The 17,011-nt window shown below is 42.1% G+C and overlaps 2 protein-coding genes across 2 annotated transcripts in view; one reads left to right on the plus strand and one right to left on the minus strand.

Annotated features, from left to right (window-relative positions):
* The window catches only part of AKNAD1 (AKNA domain containing 1), a 33,126-nt gene extending 19,916 nt beyond the window's left edge, over positions 1-13,210 (plus strand). Inside the window, 7 exon segments of the mRNA XM_004286749.3 lie at positions 2,187-2,272; positions 5,453-5,550; positions 8,507-8,603; positions 8,677-8,831; positions 11,106-11,187; positions 12,228-12,327; positions 13,071-13,210. Coding sequence (XP_004286797.2) covers positions 2,187-2,272; positions 5,453-5,550; positions 8,507-8,603; positions 8,677-8,831; positions 11,106-11,187; positions 12,228-12,327; positions 13,071-13,202 — 750 coding nt within the window. The 3' untranslated portion in view covers positions 13,203-13,210.
* Positions 13,211-13,247: 37 nt separating this feature from the next.
* STXBP3 (syntaxin binding protein 3) overlaps positions 13,248-17,011 on the minus strand; it is a 58,489-nt gene continuing 54,725 nt past the window's right edge. Inside the window, exon 18 of the mRNA XM_033434340.2 lies at positions 13,248-17,009. Within this exon, the coding sequence (XP_033290231.1) occupies positions 16,982-17,009 (28 nt within the window). The 3' untranslated portion in view covers positions 13,248-16,981. The remainder of the gene's footprint in view (positions 17,010-17,011) is intronic.

The following is a 17,011-nucleotide window of genomic DNA, read 5'->3' on the forward strand; positions in this document are numbered from 1 at the left end:
AAAAGTATACAGAGGAACATTTCACTGACAGAAAAACCATTGCTAATATTTTAGGGTATATCTGGTCTTTTTTTTTCTCTGATACACATACACATTTTTACAAAAATGGGATCATACATGTATTGGGGGCTTTTTTAAGAATTTTTGATGTGGACCATTTTTAAAGCCTTTACTGAATTTGTTACAATATTACTTCTGTTTTACGTTTTGGTTTTTTGGCCGAGAGGCATGTGGGATCTTAGCTCCCCGACCAGGGATTGAACCCGCGCCCCCTGCATTAGAAGGCGAAGTGTTAACCACCGGACCGCCAGGGAAGTCCCCATACATGTATTGTTTTAGGATATGCTTTTTACATTTAACATTATATTGTGGGCCTCTCAAAAGTTATTGAATAAACCTACAGCTACATTTTTAAGGACTGCACTGTATTTCATTGTATGGGTGTACCCTGATTCATTAAACCAATCCCTTATTGATGGACATTTAGTTTTTTCCACTTCTTTGATATTAGAAACACTGCTTCAGTAAAATCATTTTATATGCAAACCTTTGGCCATAGTTGATTAGTTCCTTTGAATAAAAACCTAGGGTTGCAGTTAATGGTTCAAAAGATACACAGTGAAAATTTGGATAAACTGGCCTTTAGCAAAGTGGTGCCCACAACAGTGCCTGGGAGTGAAGGTGCCTTCCAACCTGAGCCAAACCAGGGTATCTGTTTTCTTTTTCTCTCCAACCTTTGCTAAAGTGATAAAGGAAAACTGATACCTCATTGTGTTAATTTGTATTGCTTTGACTATTTGTGAAATTTACCCATTTTCATATGTTTCTTGGCCATTTCCACCACCTCTTTGACAATGTCAACATTTCAACTAATGTTTGCAAAACTGAAACTACAGTAAATCTTTTTAAGAAAGGCAGACAACTTGGAAAATAGTAAGAGCAAACACTGTTCAGGATGAAGATTTTTATCATACAAAGTTGCTCTGACAAGGGCACGAAGGAGCAGTAGCTCTGTGGTTAAGGACACAAGTGTACGGGGAAAGGCTCAAATGCCAGCTCTGCCACTCACTCTGTGTGACCTTGACAAGCTGCTTCAATTCTCTGAGCCGCAGATTATTCATCACTAAAATGGGGACGACATGCCAGGATGGTGGTAAGGAATAAAGGAGGTGATATGAGAGGTACTTGGCACAAGGAGCAATCAACAAATGGTTGTTTTTATGAATAAGAAAACACTGAAACCCTCCAAAAAATTAATGGATAAAAGATTAGAACTGAAAGTCACAAGTAGGATATACAACCAATAAATAAACATATGTGGAAATGTTTATCTCCTTTAATAACAGAGGAAATGTTAACACAGGGAGCCACCCCTACTTTTTAAATTAACAAGAACATTTTCAAGGGATAACTCCTGATGCAGAGGAAGGTGTAGACAAACGAGCCACCAACGTTGATGGTGGCTCTGTAATTCGTATAGCTTTGGTGGAAAGCAATTAGGCCACACGTATCATCACACAAGCACTTTCACAACCTTCGATCCAGACATTTCCTAAGGAAGTAATTCAAAATATAGAAAAAGCTGTCTGTACAATGATGCTTATTTCTCACTATTGTTTATAATGGTGAGAAAAGTACGTTTATTTTCTGTTTACATAAAGGGTAAAACCATAGTAAGGGTGGTGTCAGCCTTTTCAGTTCCATAGTGTGATTTTTGTGTGTGTGTTAAACAGGGACATATAAACAATCATTTAGGCCTCTAGATAGTCCCTAAACCTTGTTTTAATTCATAGTTGAATACATTGCTTTGGAAAGGCTTTTAGATTCTGCTAACCAGTGGTCAGATTGAAGGATTTAAAAATCATCTTAAATTGGTTCATCCTCTGGTGGAGCTTGGTGTAATTTGAAACTAAAGGAAAGAGAAAACAGGGTGGGGAGAGTATTCTCTCATCTGTACTAGATTTTTAAATGTCTGGAGAAGGAAGGAAGTCAAGGCAGGGTGGAAGCTTTCTTTCTCTAAGCCCCAGGCCGTTACAGCACAGGCCCCACTGAGCCAGAAATCAGAGTGGAGTCCTGAGATGGTGAGTTTGGCGGGGTCCGCGCGGCTTGCTGGGCTGTGCCTGAGCAGCCGAGGGGTGAGTCACTTCCTCGGTCACATCCACATCTGTGTGTGCTCTGTGGTGCAGGAGGAGCCTAACAGTGCTGCGGGGAGGCAGGACAGCACAGAGACGACCGGTGCAAGCTGTGCCTTCTGCCACCGGGTCCTTGAATGGTGAGGGCTTCCAGCTGCTAAATTCCCAGGGTGGGTGGGAGCCGGTCCTGGGATAGTAACTCCAGTGAGGATGGGCATCAACTAACTGAACAGGTGCCAGCAGCCATGGGCCGAGTTATAGAATCGCAGATCTCAGGGCTGGACACGCAGCCCGGTCTCCCTCCCAACTGACAAATCCCTGTAGCAGCGGCTCTCAACTGCGGAGAGCATCAGCCTTACCAGGGCACTTGAAAATAATGCACATGCCTCAGCCCCACCTACTGTATCAGCCTCCCCGGGGTGAAGCCCTGGTGGGAATCTTTTTTTAATATTTATTTATTTGTTTGTTTATTTTGGCTACGTTGGGTCTTTGTTGCTGCGCGCGGGCTTTCTCTAGTTGCGGCGAGCGGGGGCTACTCTTCATTGTGGTGCGCGGGCTTCTCATTGTGGTGGCTTCTCTTGTTGCGGAGCATGGGCTCTAGGCACGCGGGCTTCAGTAGTTGTGGCGCATGGGCTTAGTTGCTCTGCAGCGTGTGGGATCTTCCCGGACCAGGGCTCGAACCCGTGTCTCCTGCATTGGCAGGTGGATTCTTAACCACTGCGCCACCAGGGAAGCCCGGGAATCTTTCTTTTAAATCTCCCCCAGATGATTCTGATAGGCCTCTTGGTTAAGAATCATGACCACAGCGTATGGAGGGTGGTTTGGCCTTTAGGCTCCCTTTGAACCTTGCCCATGTGGGAGATTATTATACACCATTGTGTAGCAGCTCGCAGCCTCACTACTCTCTCCTCACAATGAATGAAAACTTACCCTGTTGGGTCCCACCTCTGCCCCCCAGTGCCACCGGAAATAAGCCTAATCCCGTGTCCCAGGGTTTACTTCTCCACATCCCTCAGCAAGAAATCTTCCGGAGGTGACAAGCTGTAAATCGGGTAAAAAGCTGTAGAGGTGAAATCCTAAGGAGAAATTCTTAATGGTTTTGAAACACTCTTTGGTCAGCTGTTAGCCCGTGTGGATTCAGAATCATTTATTTGAAGCTTCTATCAGTCAGCAAGAGGCGCCTCCTCCAAGCTTGAGAGGCACTGTGGACTGGAGCCAAAGCTTGGCTAATTGACCTTAGGAAGGTGGAGAGGCAAGGAGGGAGGGGCTGTTTAGCCACCACTATTACCTGAACATAATGGATTCGAATAGAGGCAGATGACAAGGTCTGAAAGACTGAAGTTTCCTGTTGGAAAGCATGCCAAGCACGGAATGAGCACTTGTCATAAGGGTCCTATTGAGTTTCCGCTCTCTAAAAAAAGAAACAGCATGGTTTTGTGGTTAAATATCCGTGTGTCATCTGGTGTGAACCATTATTTTAAACCAACATGTCCATCATCAGCTTTGACTCTCCTTTCAATACAAAGGTCACAAATGATGCCAAATCCCTGAGTCATCCCAGATCCACTATATTTTTTAATTGAATTAAAACCTACGTTTTGACATTTTTTTTTAGGTTTTAGTAAGCATAATAAAAATAGCTTGACATTAAAAAAATGTTTTGATTAAGCTTTCAAGATACTAAATATTTCTCTTCCAAATTCATAGTCTAGACCTCACAGAACCACTAAAGTAGCAAGACAGGGACTGGCGTTCTAGACTACATTTTCTCTTTTATAATGAACAAGATGGAAGGCAAAACACAACCAAGTGTAAAATCAGATCTAACAGTAAATCAACTGCTGGGGTGTGATGTGGCGATATGCATGATTCATAAATTGAAATCTTGGTAAACTATATCATCCCTGAGGAATTAATTGAACAGAGGGTTATATATACTCTTTACTCTTTTAGAAGATTAGCTCTCTCTCAGATGGGATGTGTTCTTTATTTAGCCTACTGATGTACGTACTGTTTGAAGGATATTTATATATATGCAGATAAATAACATATATACTATGTGTAAAATGCTTATCCCTTTATGTCTGATGCAGAATTTTGGATTTAAGAGTACACTTCAGCTACTTGGTCTTGTTGAAAAACTGTCTTCTCAAGTAGAACCGCCCTTAACTGTTTTTGGCAAGAAGATTTTAGTGCACAAAGAAGTTTAAAAGAGGCAGAAAAAGAAACTCATGTGTTGGACTAAACTCACTTGAGTGCCATCCAAGTTTTCCACTTTGGAGAGCAGATGTTCAAATGCCCCAGAGGAGGAGGGTGGAGACATAAAATGAGGTGTGAGAAAATATGTGACTCATGAGGAGAGCATATTTTCCCAAGAAGAGGGAAAGGGCCTGGCTTCTCAGCCCCCAACCTCACAAACTCCAAGCACTGCGCCTCTCTCCACCAGCAGCAGGCCCAGGCACAGTGGGACATGCACACATTTGCAAGCAAGGCCTGAGGCTCAAACTCCATCCCCGGCAATCAGTCTCATTCCTGACTCACTGGCTACATCCAGGACATCTTGGGCTACATCCAGGACATCTTGGGCACGGTGCCCTCCAGGCTAAGAATGAGCAACGTTCCCTAGGGGCTATTATAGTATTCCAGGGGCTGAGCTAGAGCTTTCTTAAGAATTGCTGTCAACTAAAATTCCTTTGGAGGAGTTAGAATTTCTGTGAAGAAGGGAGACAGAAGCTACAGACAAGTCGGAGGAAGTGTCCCGGTAAATGACAATCGAAGGGCATCTTTCTGATGCCCCCTGGTGGCCTTGCACAGCTAAAATTAACCCCACATGCTCTCATAGCCTTTAGCCCCATAGACACTGGACAAAATCCACCTTGCTGGAATTTTCGGATCTCTCAGCTAGTGCTTATGGATCCAAAGTCATGTGATCTGGTATTGACATGTAGTACAGCTTCCTCCCCTGATAAGAACTGATTTTGAGACAATGAATTAAACTCCAAATTTTATAATTCCATACTTCAAATTTCTATATTGTTTATGTGTATCATGACCAGATATTATCCTCAGGGAAACAAAACAGATTTACTTTTAATGTTTGGTATGCATGTTCTTTTCAGGCCAAATTGAGCTGGGTGCACTTTCTCACGGGGAAGCTCTCAAACAGGCAGGCAGAGGGATAGCTGTGTTGAGGATGACATGCATCCTCCATCATTCCAGGCTCTGACATAAGAAATTTCACATTTCAGTTTTACCAGACCTCTAACTATCGCTATTAGCAGTATACTAAAAGTTTATGGGATTTTATGCACCTTTTTTAGGAAGCAAAAAATGGAGAAAAAAGGCCACAGAGGAATCAACTGTGGAAGGTTTCCTGTTGCCATTCAAGACAAGGCACGGCACCCAGACTCAGTTCTCGGTAAGTTGAGGGGTCTGGGGCCAGTCGTCATGATCCCTCTCCTTGGGGTCCGCTCACTGCCAGCAGACCATGTGCTTTACTTGTCAAATAGCTTTACTTAGACTAGGGTGTTGCACGTTGGTTATTATTATTATTGTTGCAAAATGTAAAGAATAATGAATTGATTCAAATGAGATGTGGTCAAGCAGGGTGAAAGTGCCCACACCTGTCTCTGCCTGGAGTTACAGGGCTCCGTGACTCAGTCACGAGGCGGCCTCAGTTCTGCGTGGCAGCCCCCCAGCATGACCCGTAATCTGCACCTTGGGAGCTCCCCCGCCACGGGACAGTTGCTGCTGACTTGTCCATACACATTTCATAGGAGCAAAGAAAGTTAGAGCGGGGAGCAGACCCAGAGAGCACCAGTGCATGGAATCCAATGAGTTTTAGTCATAGGGGCCCTTCTCCAAAGATAATTTAAGCAGAAAAACATCCCCTGGCAGGACTGCCCTGGGTGAGGAAGAGGTGGAGTTGAGGCCTGCTGGCTTAGGTAGCTCCTGAGAAGAAAATCAGCGGCCGAGCCTAATCTACCCAGTTTATACAGCAGGAAGCTGGGGGCCAGAGAGCTAACCAGGCTTGCTTTTTCCTTCAACTCAGTATTCTTCCTGTTATGACACATTGGTTCTATTTCTGCTCTGTAGATGACACATTTTCTAATAATAATAGTAGGTTTAATCGATCGAACACTTACTGTATACCAGACACCAGAACAGAGTAGAGATTTTCAAAGTGTGGTCAGAGGGCCCCCGGGGGGCCGTGAGGTCCTCTCTTTTCTGTGCAAGAACAATATTTCAACAGACTGAATGGAGATACAGCTATAAAGTACAGCTGCCTTCTGTTAAGCTAGATGTTTTAGAAATTTGCCAAAACGTAAAACACTGCCATTTTACTCACTGATTTTTTTTCAAAAATAGCTATTTTTCATAAAAAATGTTATTTTGTGAACATGAAGTGATTATTACTGTTTTTAAATGACGAAGTATTTTTTAAATGCTTCAGTTTAAAATTCTGAAAAAAAAAAAAGCTTTGAGACTGCCCATTTAGTCTTAGGAAAATCTGAATGATTCTACACAGCAAAAATGACTTGAAATTTATAAATACCTCTCTACCAAGCCACATTCAGTTGACTGAATGTTGTATGACAGCTCTTCTCCAATGCAAGGGGAGGGTGGATTTTTACTACAGGTATAAAAAATTTCATATATTATACGATAAAAACTATAATAAGCAAAAGCTCTTTAGGGTTCTCAATTTTAAGAGTGTAAGTAAGAGTGTTCTGAAATTAAAGAACTGAGAATGGCTGACATATAGTGTACATCACTTGACTATCATAATACCCCTGTAAGGTAGGAATTATTATCTTTATTTTATAGATAAGTAAATGGAGGCTTGGAGAAATTAAGTGACTTGCCAGGGTCAAAGAGCCTGGTGTGTTATTTATTGTTGTGTAATGATGTATCCCAAACCTTAATGGCTCAAAACAACAAATGTTTGCTATCTCATAGTTTCTGCAGGTCAGGAATTTGGGAGCCATTTAGCTGGGTGGTTCAGGTTCAAGGTCTCTCATGAAGCTGCAGTCAAGATGTTGGCCAATACTGCCATCATCTGAAGGCTTGACTAGGGCTAGAGAATCTGCTTCCAAGATTGTTCACACACATGGCCACTGGCAGGAGGTCTCAGTTCCTCACCATGTGGACCAAAAGGCTGCTTGAGTGTCATTAAGACAGGGCAGCCAGCTTCCCCCAGGCAAGTGATCCAAGAGAAAGACTGAGATGGAAGTTTCAATGTCTCTTATGACCTAATTTTGGAAGTTATACACCATCGTTACCACTTTATTCTATTTGTTAGAAGCAAGTCACTAAATTGTGAGTTGTCACAATCAAGGAGAGAGGAATTAGGCTCTATTCTTTGAAAAGCATGTTAAAGAATTTGTGGACATACTGTCAACCAATATAGCCAATAAGTGGCAGAGTCAGGCTGCAAATCAGGCCTATCTGAACCCATGTCCTTGCTCCTGTACAACACAACCTTCCCAGGGTGTAGCTCCTTCTTCCTCTATTTGTAATTTCCTTGACTTCTGGATTAGAAGGCATTCAATGACCATTGACTGAGATTTGGGAAAGAAAACATCCTTCCTAGAGCTCATTCCATTTGTGATTTACACTTTGGAAGATAATGTTACAAATGAGTGTAATCATGAGTGCAGCAAGGCAGGTAGCATTGGCAGAAGCTTTGTCCCCAAGCCTCATCACTCCTGGAGCTAAGACGTTGCTTGGACACCCAAGTGTGATGTGCTCACCTGCCGGGCCCATGCTCCCACACTCTGGCCTAACCTGGAGAACTCCACTGCCCACAGCCTACCGAATAAGACTCAGACCTGCACCAGACACACGTGCTCTCTACTGCTAGCCTCTCTGTGGTACTGATGAGGGCAAAGCTATGATTCAAGTTCCCATATGGACTCACGAACGTGATGTGAGGAAAACCATCTTTCCAATTGCCTGGATGACAAAACACAAGCTCTTGGCCACCGCAGGGTCTAAGAAGAGAATGTGGATGTATCAGGGCTAATCTGGAAAAATAACTACAAATGCAAGATCGTCTGATAATTCAATAGACGAAATTCTCACAGATCCATCCATTCAGAGGACCTTTACTAAACACCTACATGTGCTAGGCAAATCTTAAGACTTTCCTATCAGAACTGTTTTCTATCAAAACATCTCTCAGTTGTCATAAGGGGAGTCCAAATGTCACCCCTAGGATGGCAACCCCCCTTGGTAAATTTCCCCTTGGGGAAATTGAACACTCTGGGGCCTAATGCATACCTTGCACGATCAGAGCTCTACTCTCCAGAGCATATTTTAGGACTATAATAAAAAAACCTCACACTTCCTTTGTGTAACTTGGGCTTTTTCAGGTTCTGATACAGGACTCAGCTGCTATTCTGCTTCTGGGACTGGACTGCAGAGTAATAAATGTGAGAACTGCAGCACTAAGATTTATAACTCCCGAGAGTCTGCGGTAAAGCATTATCTAAAGGTGAGAGTAACTGGGCCGCCTCAGAAAACAAGGCATAAATGGGGGCAGCTGTTGCTCCCAGGCAATGAGTTGTATTTTTAATCTTTTCTTTTTAGAATTTCATTACATATTCAACACCCCGGGACAGAATTTCTTTAATCACAACAAAAGAAGTGCCTTTGCCCAGCTCTGTTATTTAAATGAAAATAAAAATTCTTCACCTTGTAAGTACATCTGCAAGATCCCATCTTTGTACACAACCTAATCTCCCTGCATGGGAGACCTACATCATACCAGCCACTGCTTCCATATGGGGAGCCCCTGCCCTGTTTAGTCTGCCGCCAGGTCTCTAGCACTCATCTGACACTTGCACATCCAGCCCGACACCTGGATGGCAAGAGGCTGGGCTGGGACTGGGAGATATGCAATCCTAGCAATAAAGGACTTTGAAAGTTACTAAGTGCTACACCAGTGTAAGTTGGTAACAAGTCATAAATATTTGCTGAATAAGTAACTGGCTGAATAACTGCCACTATTATTGTTATTATTCAGAAGGGGCAAAAGCTTTAGATCTATCCCCACATGTTTACACTCCTTAAACATCATATTGCTAATTTCAATGCAAAATTTTGCTGTCTTTGGAACTAAGTAAAATCCCACAAACATTTATTTATAAAGATGAATAAAACATGGCTCCTTGGGCTTCCCTGGTGGCGCAGTGGTTGAGAGTCCGCCTGCCAATGCAGGGGACACGGGTTCGTGCCCCAGTCCGGGAAGATCCCACATGCCACGGAGTGGCTGGGCCCGTGAGCCATGGCCGCTGAGCCTGCGTGTCCAGAGCCTCTGCTCCACAGCGGGAGAGGCCACGATGGTGAGAGGCCCGCGTACCGCAAAAACAAACAAACAAACAAAAAAACATGGCTCCTTCCTCCCAAGGAGTTTACAACCTATTGAGAGAAAGGAACTCCTACCCAAATAAGGAAAGTTCATGGAAAAATATGATAAGAGCTAAGAGCACAGAGTGTGCTAAGGGAACACAAAGGAGGGAAGGGAACACCCTTGTCTTGCTTCTGAATGACAGCTGTGTCTGGTTCTCTGACATCCTTTCCTCATGGGTGAGTTCATACCTTCAGAGCGCTTTCTCTCCATCACTGGGGACAGGGCACCAGAGAGAATGTTTCTGAGCTTTCACAACTGCCAATGTCCAAGACTAAAGAATGGTGTTTATCTGGCTGACCTCAGCTATGTCTCCCCTACTCACCCCCAGCTGCCAGATCGTCCAGTTGGATGTGTTCTGTTAAGACGACAGTCCCTAAGACTCTGAAGAAGCAACAGACAGATTTCTTTACTATCGCCTTGGTTTTGGGGTCTACAGCCCACGAGACCTCTTATTCCAACATACGAATGAAGAAAGCAACTGAGTCACTTGAAATGTGATCTTGAACTCCATTAGTAAACATATAGTGGCCAAGAGGGTAGAAGTCCCAGGGAAGCATCTTTTGCTCGGTGTTAGACAGGAACCTCCAGAACGGACAGAAAATGGAGCGGGCTATTGCAGGAGGTCATGAGTCCCACCTGTAGACTGAGAGACAATGTACTTTGTCAGGATGTTGTAATCTGTAGACTATGAGAACTGGACCAGATGACCCTATGACCCTTTCCAACTCTGAATTTCTATGTTTCAAATAAAATCCACAACTATATTTGGAGGTGACCAAGGGGTTAAGACTGAGCTCATTAGTGCCTCTGTTCGTCATGACTTAAGTCTGGGTACAGCATGACTAAATTTGGACTTTCTGACTTCTGCCCTGCCTTCCGTGTCTCTCCCTGTTCCTTTGTCAAATGGGACCCTCCTGAGGGGGAGTGAAGCCAAGCTACTAGAGACCAGTGGATATGACAGAAGAATGAAGGAGAAAGAGGGGAAGATAGAGAAGAGAGGAGGAGAGGCAAGAGAAGGGGGAGAAGAGAGCCTCAGTGACAGAGAAGGCAGATTTGTTGGCTACTGACTTTGTTCTCTTCCTTCCCCTGGCGTTCTTCTTGTCTTCCATGGTGACATTTATCTTCTTCTCTGTTTAGTCTCTATTTTCTGGAATTGTCTTAGTAACATAATTTAGTTTCTGACTCCTAGAATCCTTGCTCCTAAAGTGGAGAGGACTTCAGAAATCCATTCAGTTCAAACTCTTGGAAAATATTATCCCTCCATTTGCCAGATGAAGAAGTTGAGTCCATAGACATGCCCAGGTCACACAGCTAGCACCAAGGGAACCTAGAGTCCTGGTCTCTTGTCTGCTAATAAAACTCCTTTTAAATGTTGAATTTCTTTTCTTGAATTCAGAATACTCGATGGCTATTTTCCATGTTCCCTAGTTTTATTTACTTAGTAAAATTTTATGAAAGATTTCATTCATACAGGAAAGTTCAGGGAATGATACCCATATATCTACCATTTGGGGATCATTTTTGATGCTCTGAATCTGATCAGAGCTAACATTTTTCAGCTCATTCAAAACCAAAATGGATCTGTTTCCAGAGTGCAAATTCAAAATCCTCTCATGATGAATGTGAACTCATACCAGGAGAGTAAGTATGATTAACAAAATGGCTACCCGTTGTCTGGATGCATGCAATGCACTTAGTGCATTAGATCACCTGCCCAAGATCACCTAGATCATAGGTAGTAGAGCCAGGATTCAAACCTAAGTCTGGCTAATATTTCAATCATTCAGTTATTCATTCAACAAATACTTGAGTATCAATAGCAGGACACTGCGCAGGTGCTGAGGACACAGTGACAAAGTCAAATTCTGTCCCTGCCCTTACTTTTTTGGTAGAGGAAAAGGGAGCATACAGAGTGCTATTACCTAATTTGGGGGTTTAGGGAAGCTGAGTTCCAAAGGATGAGTGAAGTAGCAAGGGGATGGGGGAGTAAGAGAGAAGAACATGCCAGTCTAAGAGAGCCTTCTGGTGTGGAAAAGCCCTTGGCAAGTTCAGGAACAATGTAGCTGGAGCCTAAAAGAGGGAGAGGCAGTGGGGGAAAGATGGGGCAGTGAGATGAGCAGGGCCAGGCTGTGCAGGGGCTTGTCAGCTGCATGAAGGATTTCAGACTCTTAGGTATAATGGGAAGCCAATGAGATTTTTTAACCAGAGTGTTTTTTAAAGTTTTCCAGTGTTTTAAAAATCACTCTAACTACTAAGGGAGAGGGAATGGATTAGAGGAGTCAAGGATTGGAGCACAGAGACCAAGTAAGAGGCTAGTACAGTAATCCAGGTGGAATGATGGCAGCTTAGCCAAGGGTGGTAGAAAAGGAAAGAGAGAAGTCTAGTATTCAAGAGCTACTTAGGAGGCAGAATCGACAGTGTAGCTGAGTGACCAGAGTTCAGGCTGTGTGGAGTCACACTCACTCAGTCTGAACCCCACTACTCACTACCAGAGTGCAGTGCAGTGTGTATGAATGCAGCCACTGGGGAGTTCTTGGGTTTGTGTCTTGGTTGTGTGTCCTTGGGCAGAGGGAGCACAAACTCCTCGCCCCCCCCACGCCCACACACACAGCCACTACTGGACCACAGAGTTGAGGATGGCACTTTATACAAGTATCAGTGTGCTTTTGCCTTTTTTACAGTTCAGACCTTGCTACACCCTCACCCCATTCCCACTCCTGCAGGATTTCTGAAAGCACATCCTCAAGCAACTTTACCGGTATCGAAGAAACGGAATCTGAGGTGAGGACTTAGAAAAAAACACTCTAGAATCTTTGCAGCTTGTAAGTTTGGTCTTGATGACCACAAAACTGATGGCTTTTAAATTATTATAGTATGAGAGCATCAGAAAATGCTCTGCTAAAACAACTTGTGCTCAGCACTAACATAAAGACAGCCTGAGCAGACACATGGTTTGTATTATTCCTAAACTGGTTCCAAGGGATATTTCCTGGAGAAAATGTTTTTTGGGTGGTGCCTCAGCTACAGGATTCCCCAGCGCAGACCTGAAGGCATGCCGCTCACAAGTTTGTTCCAGGGACACTGGGGTTAGAGCTATCAGTAGATTCCTATTTTCAGTCAGGTTACTTTCAAATGCTGCCACAGCATGTGCTGCATCCCTGGGTGCCCTCTCAGTGGTTATGGCCCCTAAATCTCCTTCAATGCCCCTCCCCCCAAGAGCTTTTCTTCTTTGTCACGGATCTCTTTTTCCACAGCAGGGAAACAGCCCAGCAGGTTGCTGACTTCACCCTCTGATTCATGCTCATCAGTCACGTGTTGGTCTTTTTTCTGTCCCTTTCTCTACAAAATATATTCCATCTCAGACTGGTTTCCTAGGAAACCAAGCCTCAAAAACAGAAATAGACTGGGTGGAAAACAGAATACTCCAAAAATTCCACTTTGCAATGTTCAATAATGAGGGAACCCAATTAACAGAAGCAGTAGTAAATTTATGTAACTAAAACGTGTGGACTTTTCCTCTGTAGATTTTAAACTCGTCTTTGGATCATGCCCTAAGGACAGCAACCATTTTGAAACAAACTCCTGATCAAATGATTAGAACTATTGCAGAAGATCTTGCCAAAGTAGAGAGATGGAGGAACAGACTGAAATACTAGTTTGACTCAAGGCAACCAAGGATTAAAAAAAAATGCAGAGAAAACTTGGTCTTCACCCCAGAAGTATTTTACTTATTACACAAACTTATGAAGATGACTTCCTAGAGAAAACACCAAAACTGCAAGAAATGGGGGACACAATGTGCTAAAATGAAACAAAAAATGGACCTCTGATTCTTAAAAATCAAAATCAACACATATTTCCTTAAAAATAAATGTGTTATTCCTAACTCATAATAAAAGAAATCAAAATAATGAAATATAATTTTACCTATTAGTGTGGCAAAAACTAAAGTTTGAAAGGAAGTAAAAATGTGCTTCAGAGATAGTAAATCGTTTCAGTTAGGAGCAACAACGAAAAAAGTCTTTTTCAGGGTCTTGATACCAGAATCTGTAACTGCTCATTCTACCGAGGGTGGAGTGGGGTAAGGAATCAGCTTATAGTAGGAATTTATGTGTGATGACCTCTTATGTCTTCAAATCCAGTAAGAAATTTAGGAAACAAAGGGTCTCTCCAACTCTAAGCCTAAAATGTATGTGAAATTTGAGGCCTAAAATGTAGGCCTCAAAGGATCTCCTATCAGTGTGATAGGGCAGAGTGATCACTGAGGTGTGCAGTGATTGAATGAATGGACCAATGTTTGCTGTCATCACACTCTTAGCTCCATTTGTCACAGGGCATTGGATTACTATGAATCTCTGTTCCACACATGTACTAACCCTGGACAGATAGTTACCAAGGCATACAAAGATCTCAGATAAAATGCAGACACCAAAAAATTAACCCTCTCACTGGCAATGTACTGTTCTCATGCTCAGTCTCAAAGAGAGCTGTTTGTTAGACTGGTGGTTGCCAAGGGGCAGGGGGTTGGGGGAGGGATGCAGTGGGAGGTTGAGGTTAGCAGACGTTAAGCTTTTACATATAGAATGGATAAACAACAAGTTCCTACTGTATAGCGAAGAGAACTATATTCACTATCCTGTGATAAACCATAATGGAAAAGAATACATTAAAAGAAAAGCATATATATGTATAACTGAATCACTTTGCTGTACAGCAGTAATTAACACAACATTGTAAATCAACTATACTTCAATTAAAAAAAAACAAAGAGAGCTGTTTATCAATGTCACCTTTCCTCTCCACATATACATGTCATCCAGGTTAAACTGTATTACCTCTCTGTGCCTTTTGTTTTTCTCAGCTTTAAAATGGAGATGATAATAGTGCCTATCCTCACAGGATTAAATGAGAAGACTGAATGAGGTAATATAAACACTTAAAAACAGTGCCTCACATATAAAGCACAAAGTAAGCATTTGCACATTATTATTTTATTATCATTACTTAGTAAAATATCAAGTTCTAAAATTAATATATCAAAAACAGAAACCTTCCTATATATAAAAAAATCCAGGGCTTCCCTGGTGGCGCAGTGGTTAGGAATCCGCCTGCCAATGCAGGGAACACGGTTTTGATCCCTGGTCCGGGAAGATCCCATATGCTTCAGAGCAACTATGCCCGTGCGCCACAACTATTGAGCCTGCACTCTAGAGCCCGCGAGCCACAACTACTGAAGCCTGCGCGCCTAGAGCCCATGCTCCGCAACAACAGAAGCCACCGCAATGACAAGCCCGCACACTGCAACGAAGAGTAACCCCCGCTCGCCGCAACTAAAAGGAAAGCCTGCGCGCAGCAATGAAGACCAAACGCAGCCAAAAAAATAAATTAATTAATTAAAAAATATCTGTTTGAAAAGCATAATAGAAGATCCAATTCACATGGAACCATGAAAAATATTATGGCAATATGCAGGATCTATATAAAGAAAATAATGATTCTTAAGGTCATATTTTCCCTAAATTAACCTATAAATTTACTGTACACCTAATGAAAATATCAAAATAACTTTTGGTATTAACGAGACTAAAGTTCATTTTTAAAAAATGTAATACCCAGGGAATTCTGAAAAATAACGGTAATTTTGGTATGGGTGGAACAGAGATTACGTCCACATATTAACACACCATGAATCAAAATAGGGAATAAACTGGGAGCCTGGGACTGACATATACACACAACTCTATATTAAATACATAATAAGGACCTACTGTATAGCACAGGGAACTCTACTCAATAGTCTGTAATGCCTTATATGGGAAAAGAATGGTATATGTATAACTGATTCACTTTGCTGCACACCTGAAACTAATACAACATTGTACATCAACTATATTCCAATAAAAATTAAAAAAAAATAAAATAGAGAAAAAGAGATACAAACTATAAGTCAATAAAACAGAATCCAGAAATAGACCAAAATACAAACTTAGTTTATGAGAAACGTAGTATTTCAGTTCAGTTGCGGAAAGAGGGATTACCCAATAAAATTTGGTATAGTATCTGACTATTTAGAAAGAAATAAGGATGGATCTCTGTTAAATACTGTATCAGTCAGGGTTCATGGGAGAACAGAAACTCCTCTAGATATTTCAAGAAGTGTTTTAACATATAGAGAATTAAGTCCTTAAAACTCATGGAAAAAGCTGTAAGGGCAGAAACTAGGGGCCATATTTTTAGATTCAAGGTCATATCACCATCTGATCCAGAGAACAGGAAGTTAATGCCACCAGTTGCCACCAGCATTGCCTCATACCCATGAAGCAGGTGAGAGACACTAAAATGTGGAGTCTGGTTGCTACAAACAACTCCTGTCGGCAGCAACTTGCTTGTCCATTGGCACAGCTGCAGCAGATGGCCTCTGCCTCCCTTCTAACTTCAAAACTTGACCAAATGCAAGTCGTTGGCAGAATCTAACCTGTTCAGAACCCCACTTACCTTTGAGTCTGCAAAACTTCCTTTTTAGTTTTCATCCCCTGTGGTATGGAATGGGGAGGCATGGGACATAATGCCAAGTGCTAAGAGACAATATCTAGCACACATTCTCATACTAAAACCAATTCCAGATGGATAAAAGAGTTACCTGTAAAAAATAAAATGAACCTATCAAAATGCTCTAGAAGATCGATGAGTGAATTTACAATCTCAGGTGCAAAGATATTTCTAAGTACAACATAAATTTGCAAGCCACACAGGAAAAGTGATGGATTGATCTACATAAAAATTTTATTTTTTTAGTATTTATTTATTTAATTTATTTATTTATTTGGCTCCATCGGGTCTTAGTTGTGGCACGTGGGATCTTTAGTTGCTGTATGCGGGGTCTTTTTAGTTGTGGTGTGGGGGATCTTTTAGTTGCGGCATGCCAACACTTAGTTGCAGCATGGCAGCATGTAGAATCTAGTTCCCTGACCAGGGATCGAACCCAGGCCCCCTGCATTGAGAGCGTGGAGTCTTAGCCCCTGGACCACCAGGGAAGTCCCTACATAAAAATTTTAAATTGTGATATCTATCAGTATTTTAAAGCACAAATACTTTAGACAGCTATGTCCTTGCTAGAAATTTATATTATAGAAATATTTGTGTAAGTTTGCACAGGTATGTACCCAAACAATGCCGCATTATTTGTAAGAGCAAAACTCTGAAGATGAGTGATATATAAATTACAGCCCACTCTATAATAGAACACTATGAGGCCAGGTAAAAGGAGAGATTTGAAATGAAGATGCTCCCTTTGTGTAACACATGTGCACACATATCCTTACATTATCCAACCATATACAAAGATTACATTATTATTTTCTTAGGTCAAAGGGAGTTATCTTGGTGGGAAGATTATGATGCATTCTTCTTCTTTGTAATTCTCTGACTTAGAACTTTAAAATTTCCCAATTTCCCCTTCCTCCCT

Source organism: Orcinus orca, chromosome 1, assembly GCF_937001465.1.
Source record: "Orcinus orca chromosome 1, mOrcOrc1.1, whole genome shotgun sequence".
NCBI lineage: Eukaryota > Metazoa > Chordata > Mammalia > Artiodactyla > Delphinidae > Orcinus > Orcinus orca.